The sequence below is a fragment of the Cotesia typhae genome, unplaced genomic scaffold (assembly GCF_013202065.1).
Source record: "Cotesia typhae breed Kobodo isofemale line unplaced genomic scaffold, CoteBio_Ctyphae scaffold_152, whole genome shotgun sequence".
In the NCBI taxonomy this organism is placed as follows: Eukaryota; Metazoa; Arthropoda; class Insecta; order Hymenoptera; family Braconidae; genus Cotesia; species Cotesia typhae.
The window spans coordinates 4,340,572-4,358,477 of NW_027423776.1; the positions used below are offsets into that span (position 1 = coordinate 4,340,572).

Below are 17,906 nucleotides of genomic sequence, written 5' to 3' on the forward strand. Positions count from 1 at the left end.
ATTTTAATAAACCAAGGTTTTGTTTCTTCTTTTATTCGAAAATTTTTTTTTGTCTAAGCTTCAAGATAATTTATGCTGGATTTATGAGTTGGGATTTAATAATAACAATGTTTATTTTTTTAGGTACTATTTAATCATTGTCTCGTCATTCCGCTGACAGTTCTAATAGTAATAAAATAATAATGCTTGGTACTTTGAAATATTCATAACTGGCTATGTTTGAATTATTAACCAGTAGATATAGTCTTCGTATTCGGACTACTGTGCACATAATAGATTATCGTTACTCTGCAAGTAACAAGTAACTAGTATAGTATGCAGAGTTGTCTAATATAACAAGACATCCGCTGATGGGAAATAAAATGAAACTTTATGACCGCAACGAATCGAATTTTACACGTGTGTATTATGAATGAGAATATCAAATGATCGCGTGTAGATGTTGGTAAATAGCCCATTATAAACCGCGTGAGAATGTTATTATTTGAAGTTACAAGTAAATTGTATTATTGTGACATCTCGCGTTAAAAATGACGAAATCACGACTGATACTTCATTACCGACCAGTATTAAAGACATGATCACTAAAGTAGTAAAGCGTGTTGTTTTTAAATAGTGTTGTTATTGTTTTGACATTTAATATTAATATAATTTGTTTATTTAGTTGAGATTTTGTCATTTTAAATTGATTGTTAACTATGGGAGTGACTGGATTGTGGAGGTTAATTGAAAAGTCTGGTAAACCAGTACCTTTAGAGACTTTAGAAGGCAAAATTCTTGCTATAGGTATTTTATAATGCAATTTTAACCTACAGAATATAAACAATAAATTATTTATGAAAAAGTTTTATAATTAAATTTATTTTTTTAGATATATCAATTTGGATCCATCAGGCATTGCAGGGTTATCAGGATCGTCGAGGACATGCAGTTCCCAATGCACATTTATTGCTTTTATACAAACGTATTTGCAAGCTTTTGCATTATAGAATAAAACCAGTATTTGTTTTTGATGGTGGTGTTCCATTATTGAAGAAAAATACGATAGTATATATTTTTTTATTTAATTACTACTTGAAATTAAAATAAATTTACAACTTGATATAATTATTTTAGGCTGCAAGAAAAAAATACAAAGCTTTGGTAGCTGGAAAAGCTGAAAAAGTTAAAAATGATTTATTGCACAACTTGATGAAAGTGTCATTAGTAAAAGCTGTGACGTCTAAAAGCAACAATGACGACCAAGAACAATTGCAAAGTTCGTCGAGACAGATTAAGCAAGTTGATAACATGTTTAAGTTGCCCGATTTACCGGATAATTTATCAGATCATGAGTCTAGTGACGAAGAGTCCGGGCGTCGGTTGAGTCCTCGCAAGCAGGCAAGATGGAAAGGTAATATTCATCACGTTGATATTAATAATGATGATTTTCGAGCACTACCAGCAGACGTTCGTTATGATATTCTAACCGATCTGAAGGATACGCGTAAGCAAAATTCTTGGGGACGTTTCAAAGAGATGCCGCAAGACTCCCAGTTGTTTTCTAGCTATCAAATGAACCGATTGCTGAAACGAAGAAAGGTCCAAGAATCTTTGGAGATAGCGGAAAAAGAAATGGGTGGTAAGACACTTACTTTGGATGAGCTAGAAAAATTATTAAAAGATCAGGGAGTCAATACAAAGGGTAGAGACGATACTGCTTTTCGAATAGCGTCAAATAGTACTACGCGTTTGGTTTATGTCAATGATCTCAAAGCTCTGAAGTCGAGTCAAGAGACAATTGATGCTAAAGGTGTCGGTCAATCTCAAACAGGTAATTCAAAATTATCTACATTAAGTGAAATTTCACAGACGAATGATGATTCGAAACTGTCTGCAATTAGTGAACCTGGTTGTTCACAGGCGAATTTATCTGACGATGATTCAAAATTATCTTCAATCAATGAACCTGGTTGTTCACAGATGAATAGTGATGATTTAAATTTACCTGAAGCAGATAAAAATCTTGAAGTTCTGAATGATATCGATGCATATGATTTAGAAGATGACTGGGAAAAAGAAATAGCAATTAATGAAAGACCTGTCGAATCTCCTGCTGTTAAAAAATATTTTGGTAAGCCTGCAAATCCTGTATTGGCTTATATGCAAGCTCAGTGGGGTTTGTCACATGAAAAAATTCTCGAGTTCTTAGAGCAGAGTAGAGATAAGAATAATTCGCCGGATATAAATCAAAGTACAAATTCGGTTAAAAGAAAGAAGCTTAATAGTGATAAACAGTTTTTTGGCGGAAGAAAAAAATCTAGGACTGATTCAGAGTCAAGTTTTGAGTCGATTAAAATCGAAGAAGTTTCTATGCCGGAAGTAATAGTTGAAGAAAACACACTTGTATTGTCTGATAATAAAGTTGAAACGATCAGTAGTTCTTCAGATTCTGATGACTTTGTAGAAGTACAAGATGTTCCTATTCCCCAGATTAAAACAGAGAAAAAACTTGAAGTCACTGTAAAGCCTATTAATCAATTGGACGAAGAAGAAGATATGTTTGCTGATGTTTTTAAAACTGAAGTCGCTGTAAAAACTAATCAAAAGTTAGATAAAGATATTTTTGCTGATGCATTTAAAACTGAAATTGTAAAATCTAATAAGAAGACAGATGATGAAGATATGTTTGATGATGTAATTAATAATGAAATTCAAAATGAATCATCAGATTCTTCGACAACTGAACCGAATACTATTGATTTTGATTCGTCTACTGATACTTCCTTAGTAAAATTACCAGCTCAAGTAACTCCATTAAAAAAAAAATTAATAGATTCTGAAATAGTTGATTCTATAAGCCCCGATGAAATTAATTTAGAAGTAGAAAAAAAGGAAATTGTTCATAAAACTCCAGAAAAATTAATTGATCAAATAACAACGGAAGAAATAAATGAAAGTGAAAACATAGAAATAAAAAATGTATCAGAACCAGTGACAACAAATACAGTAGCCGACCTTTTGTTAGAAGAAATTGAAGTTCAAGAACCATCTGAAGAAATTGTAGTTAAAAAAATATCTAACAAAGTAGAACAAATAATATCTGGCCTTGAAAATACTAAAGAAGAATTAATAAATAAAATGAACAAAAGAGAAGAGTTGTCGGAAATGAAATCACAATTAGAAAATGAAAATCAAGAATTAAGAAGTGAAATTGGAAAATTAGAAAGACAATCATTGGAAGTAACTGATCAAATGCGTTGTGATGCTCAAGATCTTTTACGACTATTCGGTATTCCGTATTTAGTAGCCCCTCAGGAAGCGGAAGCTCAGTGCGCATATTTAGAAATTCTTAATTTGACTGATGGAACTATCACAGACGACTCTGATATCTGGTTATTCGGCGGTCATTGTGTCTACAAAGATTTTTTCAATAACCAAAAAGAAGTCTATGAATATCGATCAAAAGACATTGAACATCACTTCAAACTAACGAGAAAACAAATGATTCAATTAGCTTTCTTAGTTGGAAGTGATTACACGATAGGACTTACAGGAGTTGGTACTGTAACAGCAATGGAGATAATCGCCAATTTTCCATCAGAAGGTGATGATATTTTACGGGGCTTAATTAACTTTGCTGCGTGGCTTCGTGGCGGGACACTAAGAACAGAGCCGGGAATAACTGTCCTGAGAAATAAATTAAAAAATGTTACTGTTGATCAGGGATTTCCCAGCCAAGCCGTCGCGCAAGCTTATTTATTTCCTACGGTCGACGAGAGTAAAGAAGCTTTCAGTTGGAGCAAACCTAACTTAGTCCTACTGCAAGACTACACGAGAGAAAAATTTGGCTGGTCTAGACTCAAGTTTGAAGAAACTATGACACCTGTAATGAAGCGATTGTTGGACAATAAGTCACAGAAGAATATTATGGCTTACTTCAAGGTTAGCACGGTACCCAAGTCCATTGAAGAAAAATTAAGTAAGCGGGTACAGAAAGCTGTCAGGAAAATTGGAGCTCAGGATGCTGATGATGCAGATGATGCAGATCTGGTCGAAGAAGCTGATCAACCGAATGAAGAACAAGGAGTTAAGAAGCGTAAAACTTATAAGAAGAAGACCAAAATTCCTGAGTTACTCGATCCGACGAAAAGAAGTGTTGATGCAGAGACTAAAGAAGAAAGAATAAAACGAATAAAAGAACTAGAAAAAATTCAGGAAGTTATTCCACAAAGAGAAAAAGACAAAGCGGAAGCGTTGGAAAAAAAATTAAAAGCCATTGAAGTATTTAGAAAATCTCGAGCTGGACCTGGAAATTCCAGCAAAAAATCTTTACGTCGCAAAAGAACTATTAAAAAAGATGCGGAGCTTTCAGAGTCCGGTGATAGTGATTAAATTAATTATTTGTTTTGTATTTTTTAATTTATTTGTAAATTATACATTTAAAAAATGGTTGAAATTTTACAGTATAAAATGTTTAGTTAAAATAAATAATTGAATCTTTGATAACTGAGCAATTATCCAAGTTATTTTAGTTTTTAAGTGATATAATAGAGAATGACTGGATGAATTCAATAAATATATACATTAGCTAAGAATAGGATGATAATACTTTATCATGACTGAGGATTAAAGATAAAGATTTGAAATCATTTAAAAACCAGCGGTTGATCCGATTCGCCGATAATCAGAGTTTGCCGTTACGCCAGGATAATTTATTCTCGATATTGCAGTGACTGCGCTTCCCAGGCCTCCGTAGTAAGAGACATTATGTTCAAGACTCTTTAAATATTCTAATATTTGTTGATCGAACTTCGGTTCTGCTTCAAGCTTCATAGGCAGTAACTAAAATTAATAATAATTGTCATAAAATTTATCTATTTAATTTTTAACTAAAAATGACATACTTGATGGTGAAGTCTTCGAGCATCGACAGCTTCCTTGATAGTGTAACCTCGCCAAAGATTTAATATTATTGTCAATGCTACTCCAGTTGTTATTTTTGTGCCTCCGGCTGCACCGACAACTAATTGAACCTCTCCTGTCTCGTCGACCTACTCAATAAAATGAGTTGCATTTATAAAATAATAACTTTGTTAATTATTAAACTCACGATGATTGTTGGAGTCATCGAACTAAGCGGACATTTGCCCGGTTCAATAAAATTTGCCGGCGAAGGAGGTAAGTCGAATCCGTTGGTAATATTTGGGGAACTAAAATCATCCATTTCGTCATTAAATATAATTCCAGTAGACTTTGAACGTATCATTGCACCAAATCTGTAATATTTTGTAATGAATTAATGAATGATTAATTATTAGAAAAAAATAACAAGTATCGTCTATAAAATTTAATTTACACTTGATTAATAGTAGAAGTTACAGAAACAGCGGATCCATCAGGAGCAAGTACAGAAACATGTGCAGTCCCAGAATCGGTCGGAGTTGCGGTAACTGCACCATAATATTTAGGATCATTATTCGTCCATTTGTCTTTAATTTTTTGTCGTATTTCTTCAGCGTAACTCTCAGCCGTAAGATTGCGTTTTAAACTATCTACAAGCAATTAATAAAATCCTTGGTGAGTTTCCTTCAATTTATCCTTGGTAGACAAAAAACTATGAAAGTTTATCTATAAATTAATATTATATCTAATTGACATTATTATTCTTTTTACGTACCTAGCTCAATGAACCTATCATCACCTAGTTCAGTCCGATGAGCGTATCCCCATTTGAAAGTTTCAACGATACGTTGCCAGAATATTTCTTTGCTGATATCCGTCGGAAGTATTTTTTCAAGGACTTTGAGTATGAATGTCAATATTAATCCCGAGCCAGGTAATCCCGCAGTGTGGATCGTTAAATTACCAAGCTTGGATGTTATTGGATCTTTCCATTGAACTCTAGTCGCATAAACATTATAAATTAATTTTATCATTTATTTATAATTGCTATCAGTTAATAGCCTGTAATTATATACCTGTAATTCCGTAAGTCGTTCATGTCAATGATTCCTCCGAAGCCTTGGATTTCTTTAACGATTTCTTCACCCATGCTGCCATTGTAAAAAATACTGACATTGTGTTTAGCTATTACCTTCAATGTTTCTGCTAATTTAGGTCTTTTTAATCTATTTCCGATCTGTAGTAAATATAAAATATACCAATATTTATATTTAAATTAGATGTTTGATATTTGCTTTGTAAAAAGATAAATATTTACAGTCCACGTTGAATTTGTTTGTGGATTGATAAGAATTTCTGCCAAAGTAGGCTCTGCCCGGATATAAGATATTTTACTTTTAAATCTCTCATCGAGATAACGATTCATTTCAATTCCTTGTTCACACAATTCAATCGTTGGCGTGAATAAATCTGCCCACGGAAGTCTTCCGTACTTTTGGTGCGCTTCCCAGTATCCCAACAGTTCTCCAGGAACCGCAACTGCTTTTCCACCTACGTTTAATCAAAATTACAATATTTATCACCTTAATTATTAACTATATATTTATTTATTTATCAAAATTTTTAGACCCTGAAGCTTTAGCTCCCTAAGAGCCTTACATATAAATGAATACATAGTAATAATAATAGTAATTTTAATTGATGATAAGTGGTACTTTGTAAAAATTTGTAAAATTATTCTTACTATACTTTGTACACTACTTACTTAGTTAATCTAATATTTTGTATTAATTTTATAAATGTATTATATTTTTCTGGTGAAAAGTTATAAAATATAAAATAAGATAGACAGAACCGTTAAAGTTCAAAAATGTATCACAAAAATATATACTTATACAGAGAAGTAGCAAAAAGAACTTTACACATTGTATTAAGTTAAAATAATTGAAATAAGTAAAATAAGTAAATGTAATTTAATAGAATTAAGTTTATGTAAGATTATATGTACTCAGTTCTATTTCTAGGCCCTCAAGGATGAAATAAATAATAATAAATAAAAAATATATTTTTATGGTGTCTATGCAGAGGTGCTTTCTGCACCTCTATAGAATGTCTTTACCAGAAGTAAATAAATAAAATAAAAAACTAAAAATAAATATATAGTAATTACAGTAATTAATCATCTTTATCTACAAAAAACTTATAGCATTTAGATCGAAATTCATTGTAATCAATAATCATGAAAATCTCCTCCTACATAATCTGAAATATATAAAATTTTATTTACCAAACATAGATGCAGTCGCATTACCGCCGAACATATCTCTGGTAGCTTTTGCCGGCGCAGTTTCCCTGGCATTGAGGAATTCCGCTTTCTTAGTCTTAGCGTCCCAAATTGTCATTAAAAATCCACCTCCAAGACCCATACTATGTAATGCAAAAATAAATAACTACTTACTGAGTTATTAGCAAGAAGAAAAAAAATAAAGTAATTTATTTTTTTTTAGATTCCAATTTTAATTTATCGCATGAAATCAGTATGTAATAATGCTTTGACGTTACTAGTTTAATTAAAGCATATTGAGGAAGAAAATGTGCTCGTTAAAATGTTTATATTTATTGTAAATAATATGTTGTATAATACCTGTGAAGTGATGCGACTCCTTCACATAGTAATGTTGCTATTGCAGCATCGACAGCAGTTCCATTTTTAAGAAGCATACTATTTCCTATATCCGCGCATTCTCTTCCATTTGTCGACACTGCAGCCTGTGTAAAACAACAGTAATTATGTATTTTAACTAATAATTATTTATTATAACTATAATTTTATCTGATACAAAATTTATAAGCAAAAATAAAACTGTATTTGTGTTTTATTAATTTTCTGCAGTTACAATTAAATACAATGATAAAATTATCTCCCAATATAGATTAGTATAAATCTTTAAATAAATAAAATAACTTTATTGAAGTATAATTATAATCTTGTTAAATTGATAATTTAATTTTTATCCTAATTGATATAATTTATTTTTATAACTAGCAAACCTTTTTAAATTTTCCAAGGTGCGAGTCACTGATGAATTTTTTTATTGAAGTTTCTTCTTCATCTGTCAATGTCTTCAAAAACACAACACAAGCTATGAGAATAAGAATGAAAAGAGCAAATGCAATGAAACCGCCGGCTACTACTTTCCTCGAGAGACTGAGAAAAATAAGAATTAGTATTATACAAGTGTAGAAGAATAGGTAAAGAAGAAATAAAACAATATAGGTATTGTGCAATGTTAATATTATTTAAGATCTGGATTCTTGTATTTTATTATCAGTTATAAAAATGTGCATTAACATTGTATAAAATTTATTAAAGAAGTGAATACTAAATCCGTGAGCAAATATTTCAAGGTTATAATTCATGTTATATTTCATATGTTATAATCTTCACGTGACAATTAATTAATTTGAATTGTTAAATTAATATTAAGTGTTGTACTTTGTAATAATGAAATTTTCATGAAAATTAAGTTAGCCGACATTTCAAATTTTTTAGGAATTTTTTATTGAAAAATTAAACAATTAAACATGAAAATGAAGTTAGCCGACATTTCAAAATTTTTAGAAATTTTTTTTTTTTCATTTTACTTAAATAATTAAAAAAAAAAATTTCATATGTAAAAAACTTGAAAAACTATAAGTGCAATTTTTTAGAAATATTTTTTTAGTTGTAATTTAATTATAAAAAAAAATTCAAAATTTTTAGACGTCTGCTAACTTCAGTGTCATAATTAAACAATTAAAAAAAAAATTTCACATGTAAAAAACTTGAAAAACTATAAGTGCAATTTTTTAGAAAAAAAATTGTGATTTAATTAATAAAAAAAATCAAAAATTTTTAACGTCTGTTAACTTCAGTGTCATAAATTTTTATGTATAAAGATAAAAATTACGGCATTTTTTTTATGAGCGGTCAATTGTTTTTTAATGTGTAACATTAGTACAGACCTTGAGTTGAAGCAATTTCTGAAATAACGAATAAATGCACATATTTTTAATCAAAAATGTTTTTTTAAAACTTTAAATTATTTTCAAAGTGAAAATTTTTGTTAATTCAAAAATATCTTAAGATTGCATTGGTCATTTTAAATTAAAAATTGACAAGTTCATTTAGAATTAAGTAAGTTAATTACACAACGATTTTTGATGGAACTAAATTGATTAATACATATAAAAAAACAATCATTTACCCAAACATGATGAGTGCAATTTATCATGCGACGTTGATAGATAAAAATTTATAAATTAACTAATTTGCTGAGAGTCGAAGACACTTCTGTTATATACTTATCAACTACACGGTCAAACTGTATCAGCGGTATTAATCTATAACTTCTCCCACTTGATATTAATTCCTTAACAAAAGCTCGTCATTTATTTATCGAATAACATACTACAAACTTTTAAAGATATTAATGACGGACATTAATGACTCCGAATATTCTGTCTGAAAAATTCTTATCTTGAAATTGATAAGAAATTAATACAATTTCAATGTTTTGATGGAATTAATAAAAAAAAACATTGCTATTGATTTTTTTCCTCGTTTGTGTCAGAAAACACGTGTTGTTCATCCGGCAATTAGGTTCATTGAATTATTTGTTGATACAATGAAAGATTTATTTTTTTCAATTTTTAGAATAATACTTCTACCGTGTAGTTATTTTTAAAATGACAGTACTTTTTCGGTGAAGATAATATTGAAAAAAGCTTTCGTATTACTTGAGTATCTTAGATTAAAAAAAAAACTAATTAATCTATTTATATATAGAAGACTTTCCAGAGATATAATCACTCATCACGATATCTCTGGAACTATAAGGCGGAGAGACTTTAAATTTGATAGAAATATTACTTTTGCTATGTAGAGGTCAGCTAAGAACGGATTTTAAGAAATTCCTCTCTCAAAGGGGTTTGCTGGGACGTTAACAATGAAAAATTCCAATTTTTAAACTACAGCTCCTACAGACTCCAAATTTGATAGGAATCCTCTGTAAGAGATGTAGAAATAGTCTATGAACGAATTTTACGATAGATCACCCCACAGGGGGTTGCGGGGGTGGGTATCAACAATGAAAATTTTTAATTTTCAAACTATAGCTTCTAAAGACTCCAAATTTGGTAGGAATTTTTTTTAAGTGATGTAAAAATTATTTATAAACAAACTTTACGATAGCTCGCGACACAGGGGGTTGTGGGGGTGGGTGTTAACATTAAAATTTCAATTTCCGAGCTGTAGCTCATATAAGCTCCAAATTTGATAAGAATCTTCTGTACGTGATGTAACAATGATTTAATATCGGATTTTATGACAACTTACTCCCAATATAGACTGCGGGGGTGGATGTTAAGAATGAAAATTTCAAATTTCCAAGCTCTAGCTCCTATAGGATCCAAATGATATAGTGATTGCACATTGAAAGTTACAATGAATATTAGCTAGAATTATCACATGGATAAAAGGTACAGGCCAATCCGATGGAATTTAGAATCTGAGCAAGTCATGACAATACTCCAATTAAATTGAAGTCTAGATTTTAAAATACAATTTTATAAAGTGCCCAGCGGAACGGGCGAGTAACAGCTAGTAATACATAAATTTAAACGAACAAATTTATTTTATACAAAAAATTTTATTAAAATAAATAAATAAATAAATAAATAATATAAAATAATAAGTTATTATACTTGAAAAAAAGTCAAGTTTAGTAAAAATTTTTTAAGAAAAACTTAATCTGTTTTTTATAATACTGTAGCTTCCTTAATATCTAAACTAAAATTAATTGAGTAATACTTGTATGTTTTAAAAACCGGCGATCGTTCCAGATCTTCGATAATCAGAATTGGCCGTTATTCCAGGATGATTTAATCTGGATATCGCAGTTACCCCGCACTCAAACGGAGCAGTATTAACAGTGTGATTAAAGGTTCTTAAATGTTGTAATATTTCAGTAGAGAAATTGGATCCTGCGTCTACTGTCATGGGAATTAACTAAAACATTAACATCAACCACCAATAAGTAATTCAATTTCTTTCAATTCTAATTGTTATAAATAAAAAAACTATACATACTTGATGATGAAGTCGATGACTATCGATAGCTTCTTTAATGTTGTATCCACGCCAGAGGTTCATTACTATCGTCAATGCAACTCCTGTTGTAATTCTTGAACCTCCAGCGGCACCGACAACTAATTGAACTTGTCCACTTTTATCGACCTAAAAAATTAAATAACAAATATTATAGCTATTATTATTATTACTCAAGCAGTCATAACTTAAATGCAAGTAATCACTTACAATAATCGTTGGAACCATAGAACTAAGCGGTCGCTTGCCCGGTTCTATAAAATTAGTTGGAGAAGGAGGCAAGCCAAATCCATTAGGAAGATTTGGCGTGCTGAAATCATCCATTTGATTGTTTAATATTATTCCGGAAGACCTCGAACGTATCAATGAACCAAATCTAGGATTGAACAATTAGAGTTTAATAATTAATCGTTTTTAAAAATAAAAAATTATTTTAATTAAAATTTTTTTTTAAACTTACATCATATTAATTGACGATGTTACAGCAACAGCGGATCCATCAGGAGCAAGTACGGAAACATGAGCAGTCCCAGAATCCATTGGACTATTAGTCTTAGCTCCATAAAATTTGGGATCATTACTCGTCCAATTGTCAACAATTTTTCGGCGAATGTCTTCGGCGTATTTTTTGGACGTTAAATTTTGCGTTAAATCATCTGAAAATTAATAATACCTTCAGTAAGTTAAGAGTTTATGTGTTTATATTTATTATTATTAAATTATTTTATAGTTTAACGTACCTGTATTAACAAAATTATCATCTCCTAATTTTGTCCGATGAGCGTACCCCCATTTAAACGTTTCAAGGATACGCTGCCAAAATGTTTCTTCGCTAATATTCATAGAAACTAAGTTTTCGAGGACATTGAGCATGAATGTCAACAGTGATCCCGAACCAGGTAATGCAGCGGTGTGCATCGTTAAATCACCGAGATCGGATGTTATTGGTTTCCTCCATTGAACTCTGTAATGACCAGCAACAAATATTATAATATCATACATAAATTACAACGCGTTTTAAAATTTTTTTAAAATTTATTATCAATCAATTGATCGATTCGTGATAATACCTGTAATTCCGTAAATCGTCCATGTCCATAATACCGCCAAGGCTTTGGATTTCCTTGACAATTTTTTCACCCATGGAGCCATTGTAAAAAATACTGGCATTATATTGAGCTATTAACTTCATAGTTTCTGCTAATCGAGGTCTTTTTAATCTGTCTCCTACCTGTATAATAATTATAACAATTTTTTTTATTAATATATTTATCATTTACTTTGTAAAAAATTAAAAAAGATAAATACTTACAGTCCACGGGGAATTAGTTCGTGGATTGATAAGAATTTCAGCTAGAGAAGGTTCTGATTTGATATCAGTTAATTTTATCTTTAATACATGAGCTAAATAATCAGTCACTAAAACTCCTTTTTTACACAATTTGATCGTGGGAGTAAATAAATCTGCCCAAGGAAGTCTTCCGTACTTTCTGTGAGCTTCCCAGTATCCTAAAATTTCTCCGGGAACTGCGATAGCTTTTCCACCTGAGGTAAATCACAGTTATAGTAATTTTATATTTTTATTTGCTTTTTTATTAATTATTAATATATTTTATAAATTGTATTTACCTTTTCTAGATCCATCAGGATTACCCACAAACATATCTTTGGTAGCTTTAGCTGGAGCGCTTTCTTTGGCATTTAAAAATTCAGCTCTGTGATTTTCTGCATCCCAGATTGTCATTAAAAATCCACCGCCTAAACCCATACTGTAAAAAAAAAGTAAAAATCTGCATTAGTTTCTTTCTATAAATTACCCAAAACAGATTTTAAACATTAAAAAGTTACTTTTGCTGTAACTTCTCTTCAATAAGTTGATAATAATAATTAATAATGATGAACATCAAATAATTACGACTTTGTATTACCTGTTTAGAGACGCAACTCCTTCACATAATAATGTAGCAATTGCAGCATCGACAGCAGAACCATTTTTAATTAGCATACTATTTCCTACTTCAGCACATTGTCCGGTTGAAGATACTCCAGCCTGTCAATTAATAAAAATTTTTTTAATATATTTAATTTTTTTTTTTGTTTTAAATGAAACTAACTAGAAGCATTGATTTGTTAGTTAAAAACACAGCTTACCTTTTGAAATTTTCCTAGAGGCGATGGGCTTATGAATTTTATCTCTTGAAAATGGAAATTCATAAAAAAAACTATGCACGCTGTTATGATAAGTATTAAAATAGCTAATCCAGCAAATGCGCCGTATATTATTTTCTTGGGAATTCTAAAAATAAATATAAAAATTTAGTGATATTATTTACACAAACCTTAAATCATTTTTAATTAATAAATTATGATGGAAAAAGATAGTTTTGCGTAATTAAATAATTATTGTTCGATTAGATTTGATAATTTATTAACAGTGATTATGTTAACAATAATCTATTAAAATTGTCAAGCAGATAGCTTCTTCTTTGAATCTAAAATTTAATGTCATTAAAGTTAGCTGATATTCTAAATTTTTTGATTTTTTTTTAATAATTTAATTAAAACAAAAAAATATTTTTGAAAATTTTTTTTTATTTTTTTGTGAAAAATTTTTTTAATAAAAAAACAATTCTACAAATTTTTAGATGTCGGCTAACTTTATTTTCATAAAATTTAAATCCATCCTTAATAATTCTAATAAAAATTTATCAATGTTATTGAATAAGGATTAAATTTTTTTCAGTTATTTAAAATAAAGTGAGTTTTAAAAAATCAAGGTCCATTTTAATCACTTGTAATCTCGATCAAACGCTAGACAGTCTATCATAACAAGTTTTAAGTCAATTTAATGTTATATCTTCTTCAAATAAGATAAATATTTAAGCCATTGTAAATAAAAGATTTATAAATCAATATCACATAAAAATTTAATTTTCTTTTTACTTTTAAATTATAAAAAATCCTTATCGCGAATCGATTGATTTGATTGATCAAACAAACTAAATTTTTTATAACTTATTTTTTTCAAACTTTTAAGTCTTATATTTTCAACAAAGTCCGGATGTTAAAAAATATATTTACCCGAACATGATGAATTTTTTATTCTGAAGAGATGTTCACCAGTAAGAATTTAAACTTTGACTACTTGCGAAGAATGCACAAGACTTCTTTTATATATTTCTTAACTTATATACAATGATAATCTTGTGGCGATTTTTCCTCATCAATCGCAAGCTCACCGCATCGTTATGACGTACGTTCATTCGTAATTCTAAATGATTATACAATTTACTACTTATTTTTATGAAATCATTATCCTGATAACAAAAAAATTTATAATTAAACAATGAATTTTAGCTATATCAAATATTTAGTTTTTTTATTATTAATTATTTACTATCATTTCTTCGTAAGGTAAAAACTTTTACTCTCATTAAAGTGATATTTCTTTTTAATTTACAAATTTATAAATTTTGAAGCTAAAATTCTACGAGGGATGGTTTGAAAAACTTTTTTCTTCTTATCTTTTTAATTTTTGGACATTTTTTAGTATCGAAAAATTCTTTCTGGGAAAACCTGGAAATTCTCCGAGTTATCAGTTCAAAAAAGTTTTATACAAAATTGCTTCTTGATTTTTTGCTTAAAATTTCTTCAATAATGGTCCAATCAGAAATTTTTTTTAATTTGCTTAATACGTACTTTTTAGAAAAAATTACTCAAAGTGTTGACATATATAATTTTTGAATTAAAAAATTTTTTTTAAATGAATACTTATTTTGTATTTTTTTTTTTGAAAATTTTTCATTGCAAACTTCTTTTTTTTTTATAAAACTTTATCGATATTAATTTTTATTTATTTATTTATTAATTTATTTAGTTTTAATTGAACCAGAATATGCAAAAGTATAATTTGAATTAAGTTTGTGTTACAATATATAAAAATACAATTTATAAAAACACATACAAAGTTTTATAATATCATACAAAAAAAAAAAAAAATACAATAATTAAGGATGACATTAAAGTTAGCTATCACTTGATTATTTTTTAATTTTTTCTAACAAATAAATTTGTTTCAAAAAATTATTTTTGAAAAATTACATTTTTAATTTTTAAAAATTTCTTCGTGTCAATTTTTTTGCATTAATTTAGTTCTTAAAAAAATTCTAAAAATGATTAAATATTTGCTACTTTAATTTTCATTAATTAAGGTAAATTAAAATAACACTGAAGTTAACAAATATTGAAAATTTTTTTAGAATTTTATAGTAATTAAATTATTAAAAAAAAAATTAATTAAAAAGTTTCACATGTGAAAATTAATAAAAATTTCAAGTAAAAATTTTTAGAAGAATTTATTTTTTTGTAATTAATTTGTTAAAAAAATTTTTTAAATTGACAGCTGACCGCTAACTTCAGTATTATAAATTAAATCAAAAATACATTTAGATTTTTTAGATTAAATTTTTTGACTATATATTTAATTCTCAGTTATTTTAAATTAATTTCTCATTTTTCCAGATTTAATAAGGACTTAAAATTAATAATTGATTGTGGTGTCTTCTTAAAAGCAGCTTTAGCAGAATATTTATTTATTGAAGCTTTCTTGAAAATTTTATTTATACGACCATCCCTTGAACTAAAATGAGTCTAGAATTAAAAATTAAAGCCATAACTTGGTCGGTAATGAAAATTTTTCAATTTGTCATTCGACAGTTAACAGTTGGCGGGAAAGACTTTCGCTGTGTATAGTTTTGTCGCTTGGAGTTCATAACCTATACTAACTTACAACAAAACTTGTAAATTCACTGAATAAAATTCAGGTTTAAATTTCAATGTTTTAACTTAAATATTATATAAAATATAATAAAAATGCACGCATTTTTGAAAACTGGTAAGTTGGGACCTGGAGATATAAAAAAACCCTCAACTTCTAAATCTAAGGAAGGAAAAGCCGGTCCAACACCTCCATGGGTTGAAAAATAGTAAGCATTAATCCATTAAATTATTTTAATTATTTACATACTTCTTTAAATTAATTAACGACAGCAAATTTTATGTTTAGCCGCCCAAGAACCGTCGAGGACGTTGTTGAGCAAAATGAAGTAGTGGAAGTACTGCGACAAAGTATGTCCGGGGGTGATTTTCCAAATCTGCTGTTTTATGGGCCACCTGGTACTGGTAAGACAAGTACAATTCTCGCAGCTGCTAGACAACTGTTTGGAAATATTTACAAAGACCGTATTTTGGAACTTAACGCTTCGGATGAACGTGGAATCCAAATTATCAGAGATAAGGTCAAATCATTTTCGCAACTAACAGCATCTGCCACTCGATCAGAGTACGTTTTTTTAATTAAGATTAAGAATTTATTTTAAGTCAACTAATGATGATTAAGTAAAAGGTTTGAGTTCTACGGTGATGCAGGTTTTAAATTCTGTTGGTTATAGCCTCGTTGTTACTCAGATATATTAATTTAGAGATTTAATATGTTTATTACCAACGAGACAGTACGATTGCTTTTAATTTCTATAGCCAAGACGTAAAGAACTAGTCTTTGGTTTTTTAACAGCAAATAAAATACTTTTTATTAAGTATTTTTGACACCTGGCAACAGGTGTCTTTGTTATTCCTACAAAATTAAGACCTGTAATCTAAGTAGTTTATAAGAAAACAACTTTATTCTGAAGTGCTGTAATATAAAAAATTTTTTTCAGATTTACTGATAGTTTATTTAATTATTAATAACAACAAATGATTATTTTTAGCGGAACTCCTTGCCCACCTTTCAAAATCATCATACTAGACGAGGCAGACAGTATGACGCATGCAGCGCAATCAGCACTGCGTCGTACTATGGAAAAGGAATCCCACAGCACTCGGTTCTGTTTAATTTGTAATTACGTATCGCGCATCATCGAGCCTCTGACTTCCCGTTGCACCAAGTTCCGGTTTAAACCGCTTGGTCAGGAAAAAATAATAGAGCGATTAGAGCACATTTGCAAGGAAGAAAATCTAGTTACTGATAAGTACGTACTAACGAAGTTGGTTGATGCATCAGGAGGAGACCTACGTAAAGCAATTACTTCTTTGCAATCTGTTACGAGACTTAAAGGAAAAGACGTTGAAATAACTATTGATGACGTCGTTGAAGTTACTGGGGTAAGCGAATATTCATTGTTTCTATTTTTATAATCATACATTATTCATTATTAATTATTTATTGTTAACAAGTTTTTTATTGAATTATTGTTATTTAATTGGTCATTACCAGGTGGTACCAGATAGATGGTTGAACAGATTATTGGAAGTCTCCCAAGGAAAAGATTTTAGTAAAGTAGAGGATTTTGTTGATGAATTTTTGCTGGAAGCTTATTCCACTTCTCAGCTTATTGAACAATTAAGTGATAGAATAATTGTATCTGATGATTTTTCTGATAAACAAAAAGCGATAATTGGAGAAAGACTTGCTGTAAGTAGTTTTATAAAAATATAGTTTGCAAATTTCTTTATATTGAATTTTAAAAAATGCTTAATTAAAATAAAAATAATTAATTTCAATTCAAAAATTTTTAGGAATGCACGTATAGATTACTTGAAGGTGGAAGTGAATATATACAACTTATAAATTTATGCTGTGTTATTATGCAAGCTAATCAACGGCGTTGATTCATCTGGTCAGTGATAATTATTTATATACCTTGTTTCCTGTAAAAATATTTTTAAATAAAACAGGTAACTCATTTTTTTTTTTCTAAGTTATAAATGTCTAGACATTTTATTTTTTTTATCACCAATCTAATTACGGATTTCTTATAACACTCCAAATGTTTAAACAATGAATAAAAAAGTTATTAATTATATATAAATCATT

General features: G+C 29.0%; 4 protein-coding genes across 4 annotated transcripts; 2 read left to right on the plus strand and 2 right to left on the minus strand.

The window, feature by feature from the left end:
- Positions 1–651: 651 nt before the first annotated feature.
- Mus201 (rad2 superfamily protein mus201) lies at positions 652–4,488 on the plus strand. The gene is made up of 3 exons (XM_074256739.1): positions 652–786; positions 872–1,047; positions 1,117–4,488. Exons 1-3 carry the CDS (start codon positions 699–701, stop codon positions 4,372–4,374), a joined length of 3,522 nt encoding a protein of 1,173 aa, XP_074112840.1. The 5' UTR covers positions 652–698; the 3' UTR covers positions 4,375–4,488.
- Positions 4,375–9,266, minus strand: LOC141536309 (glutathione hydrolase 1 proenzyme). Its single transcript, XM_074256750.1, has 11 exons — positions 9,132–9,266; positions 7,936–8,092; positions 7,529–7,653; positions 7,172–7,311; positions 6,203–6,435; positions 5,961–6,121; positions 5,660–5,883; positions 5,339–5,534; positions 5,093–5,258; positions 4,887–5,033; positions 4,375–4,824 (listed from the first exon to the last, which is right to left on the minus strand). The coding sequence occupies exons 1-11, from the start codon at positions 9,137–9,139 to the stop codon at positions 4,633–4,635; spliced, it is 1,749 nt and encodes a 582-aa protein (XP_074112851.1). The 5' UTR covers positions 9,140–9,266; the 3' UTR covers positions 4,375–4,632.
- Positions 9,267–10,616: 1,350 nt separating this feature from the next.
- Positions 10,617–14,183, minus strand: LOC141536310 (glutathione hydrolase 1 proenzyme-like). The gene is made up of 11 exons (XM_074256751.1): positions 14,114–14,183; positions 13,184–13,328; positions 12,961–13,082; positions 12,662–12,801; positions 12,345–12,577; positions 12,103–12,263; positions 11,773–11,996; positions 11,493–11,688; positions 11,243–11,408; positions 11,015–11,161; positions 10,617–10,933 (listed from the first exon to the last, which is right to left on the minus strand). The coding sequence occupies exons 1-11, from the start codon at positions 14,119–14,121 to the stop codon at positions 10,745–10,747; spliced, it is 1,731 nt and encodes a 576-aa protein (XP_074112852.1). The 5' UTR covers positions 14,122–14,183; the 3' UTR covers positions 10,617–10,744.
- Positions 14,184–15,748: 1,565 nt separating this feature from the next.
- On the plus strand, positions 15,749–17,733 carry LOC141536315 (replication factor C subunit 4). The gene is made up of 5 exons (XM_074256764.1): positions 15,749–16,017; positions 16,098–16,373; positions 16,801–17,194; positions 17,307–17,504; positions 17,609–17,733. Exons 1-5 carry the CDS (start codon positions 15,905–15,907, stop codon positions 17,699–17,701), a joined length of 1,074 nt encoding a protein of 357 aa, XP_074112865.1. The 5' UTR covers positions 15,749–15,904; the 3' UTR covers positions 17,702–17,733.
- The last annotated feature ends 173 nt before the right edge of the window (positions 17,734–17,906 follow it).

What these genes read in the sequence shown, in the direction of transcription:
- LOC141536309 (XM_074256750.1), bottom strand. An exon ending in ACTTCTACTATTAATCAAGT is followed by an intron (nt 5,259 to 5,338) that starts GTAAATTAAATT and finishes AAAATATTACAG; the next exon opens with ATTTGGTGCAATGATACGTT. An exon ending in CTCGAAGACTTCACCATCAA is followed by an intron (nt 4,825 to 4,886) that starts GTATGTCATTTT and finishes TATTAATTTTAG; the next exon opens with TTACTGCCTATGAAGCTTGA.
- Mus201 (XM_074256739.1), top strand. Translation starts at nt 699, where the DNA reads ATGGGAGTGACTGGATTGTGGAGGTTAATTGAAAAGTCTGGTAAACCA. An exon ending in AGGCAAAATTCTTGCTATAG is followed by an intron (nt 787 to 871) that starts GTATTTTATAAT and finishes TTATTTTTTTAG; the next exon opens with ATATATCAATTTGGATCCAT. An exon ending in TATTGAAGAAAAATACGATA is followed by an intron (nt 1,048 to 1,116) that starts GTATATATTTTT and finishes TAATTATTTTAG; the next exon opens with GCTGCAAGAAAAAAATACAA.
- LOC141536310 (XM_074256751.1), bottom strand. An exon ending in CTCTAGGAAAATTTCAAAAG is followed by an intron (nt 13,083 to 13,183) that starts GTAAGCTGTGTT and finishes ATTAATTGACAG; the next exon opens with GCTGGAGTATCTTCAACCGG. An exon ending in GAACTAATTCCCCGTGGACT is followed by an intron (nt 12,264 to 12,344) that starts GTAAGTATTTAT and finishes ATTATTATACAG; the next exon opens with GTAGGAGACAGATTAAAAAG.
- LOC141536315 (XM_074256764.1), top strand. Translation starts at nt 15,905, where the DNA reads ATGCACGCATTTTTGAAAACTGGTAAGTTGGGACCTGGAGATATAAAA. An exon ending in CCTCCATGGGTTGAAAAATA is followed by an intron (nt 16,018 to 16,097) that starts GTAAGCATTAAT and finishes TTTTATGTTTAG; the next exon opens with CCGCCCAAGAACCGTCGAGG. An exon ending in GCATCTGCCACTCGATCAGA is followed by an intron (nt 16,374 to 16,800) that starts GTACGTTTTTTT and finishes GATTATTTTTAG; the next exon opens with CGGAACTCCTTGCCCACCTT.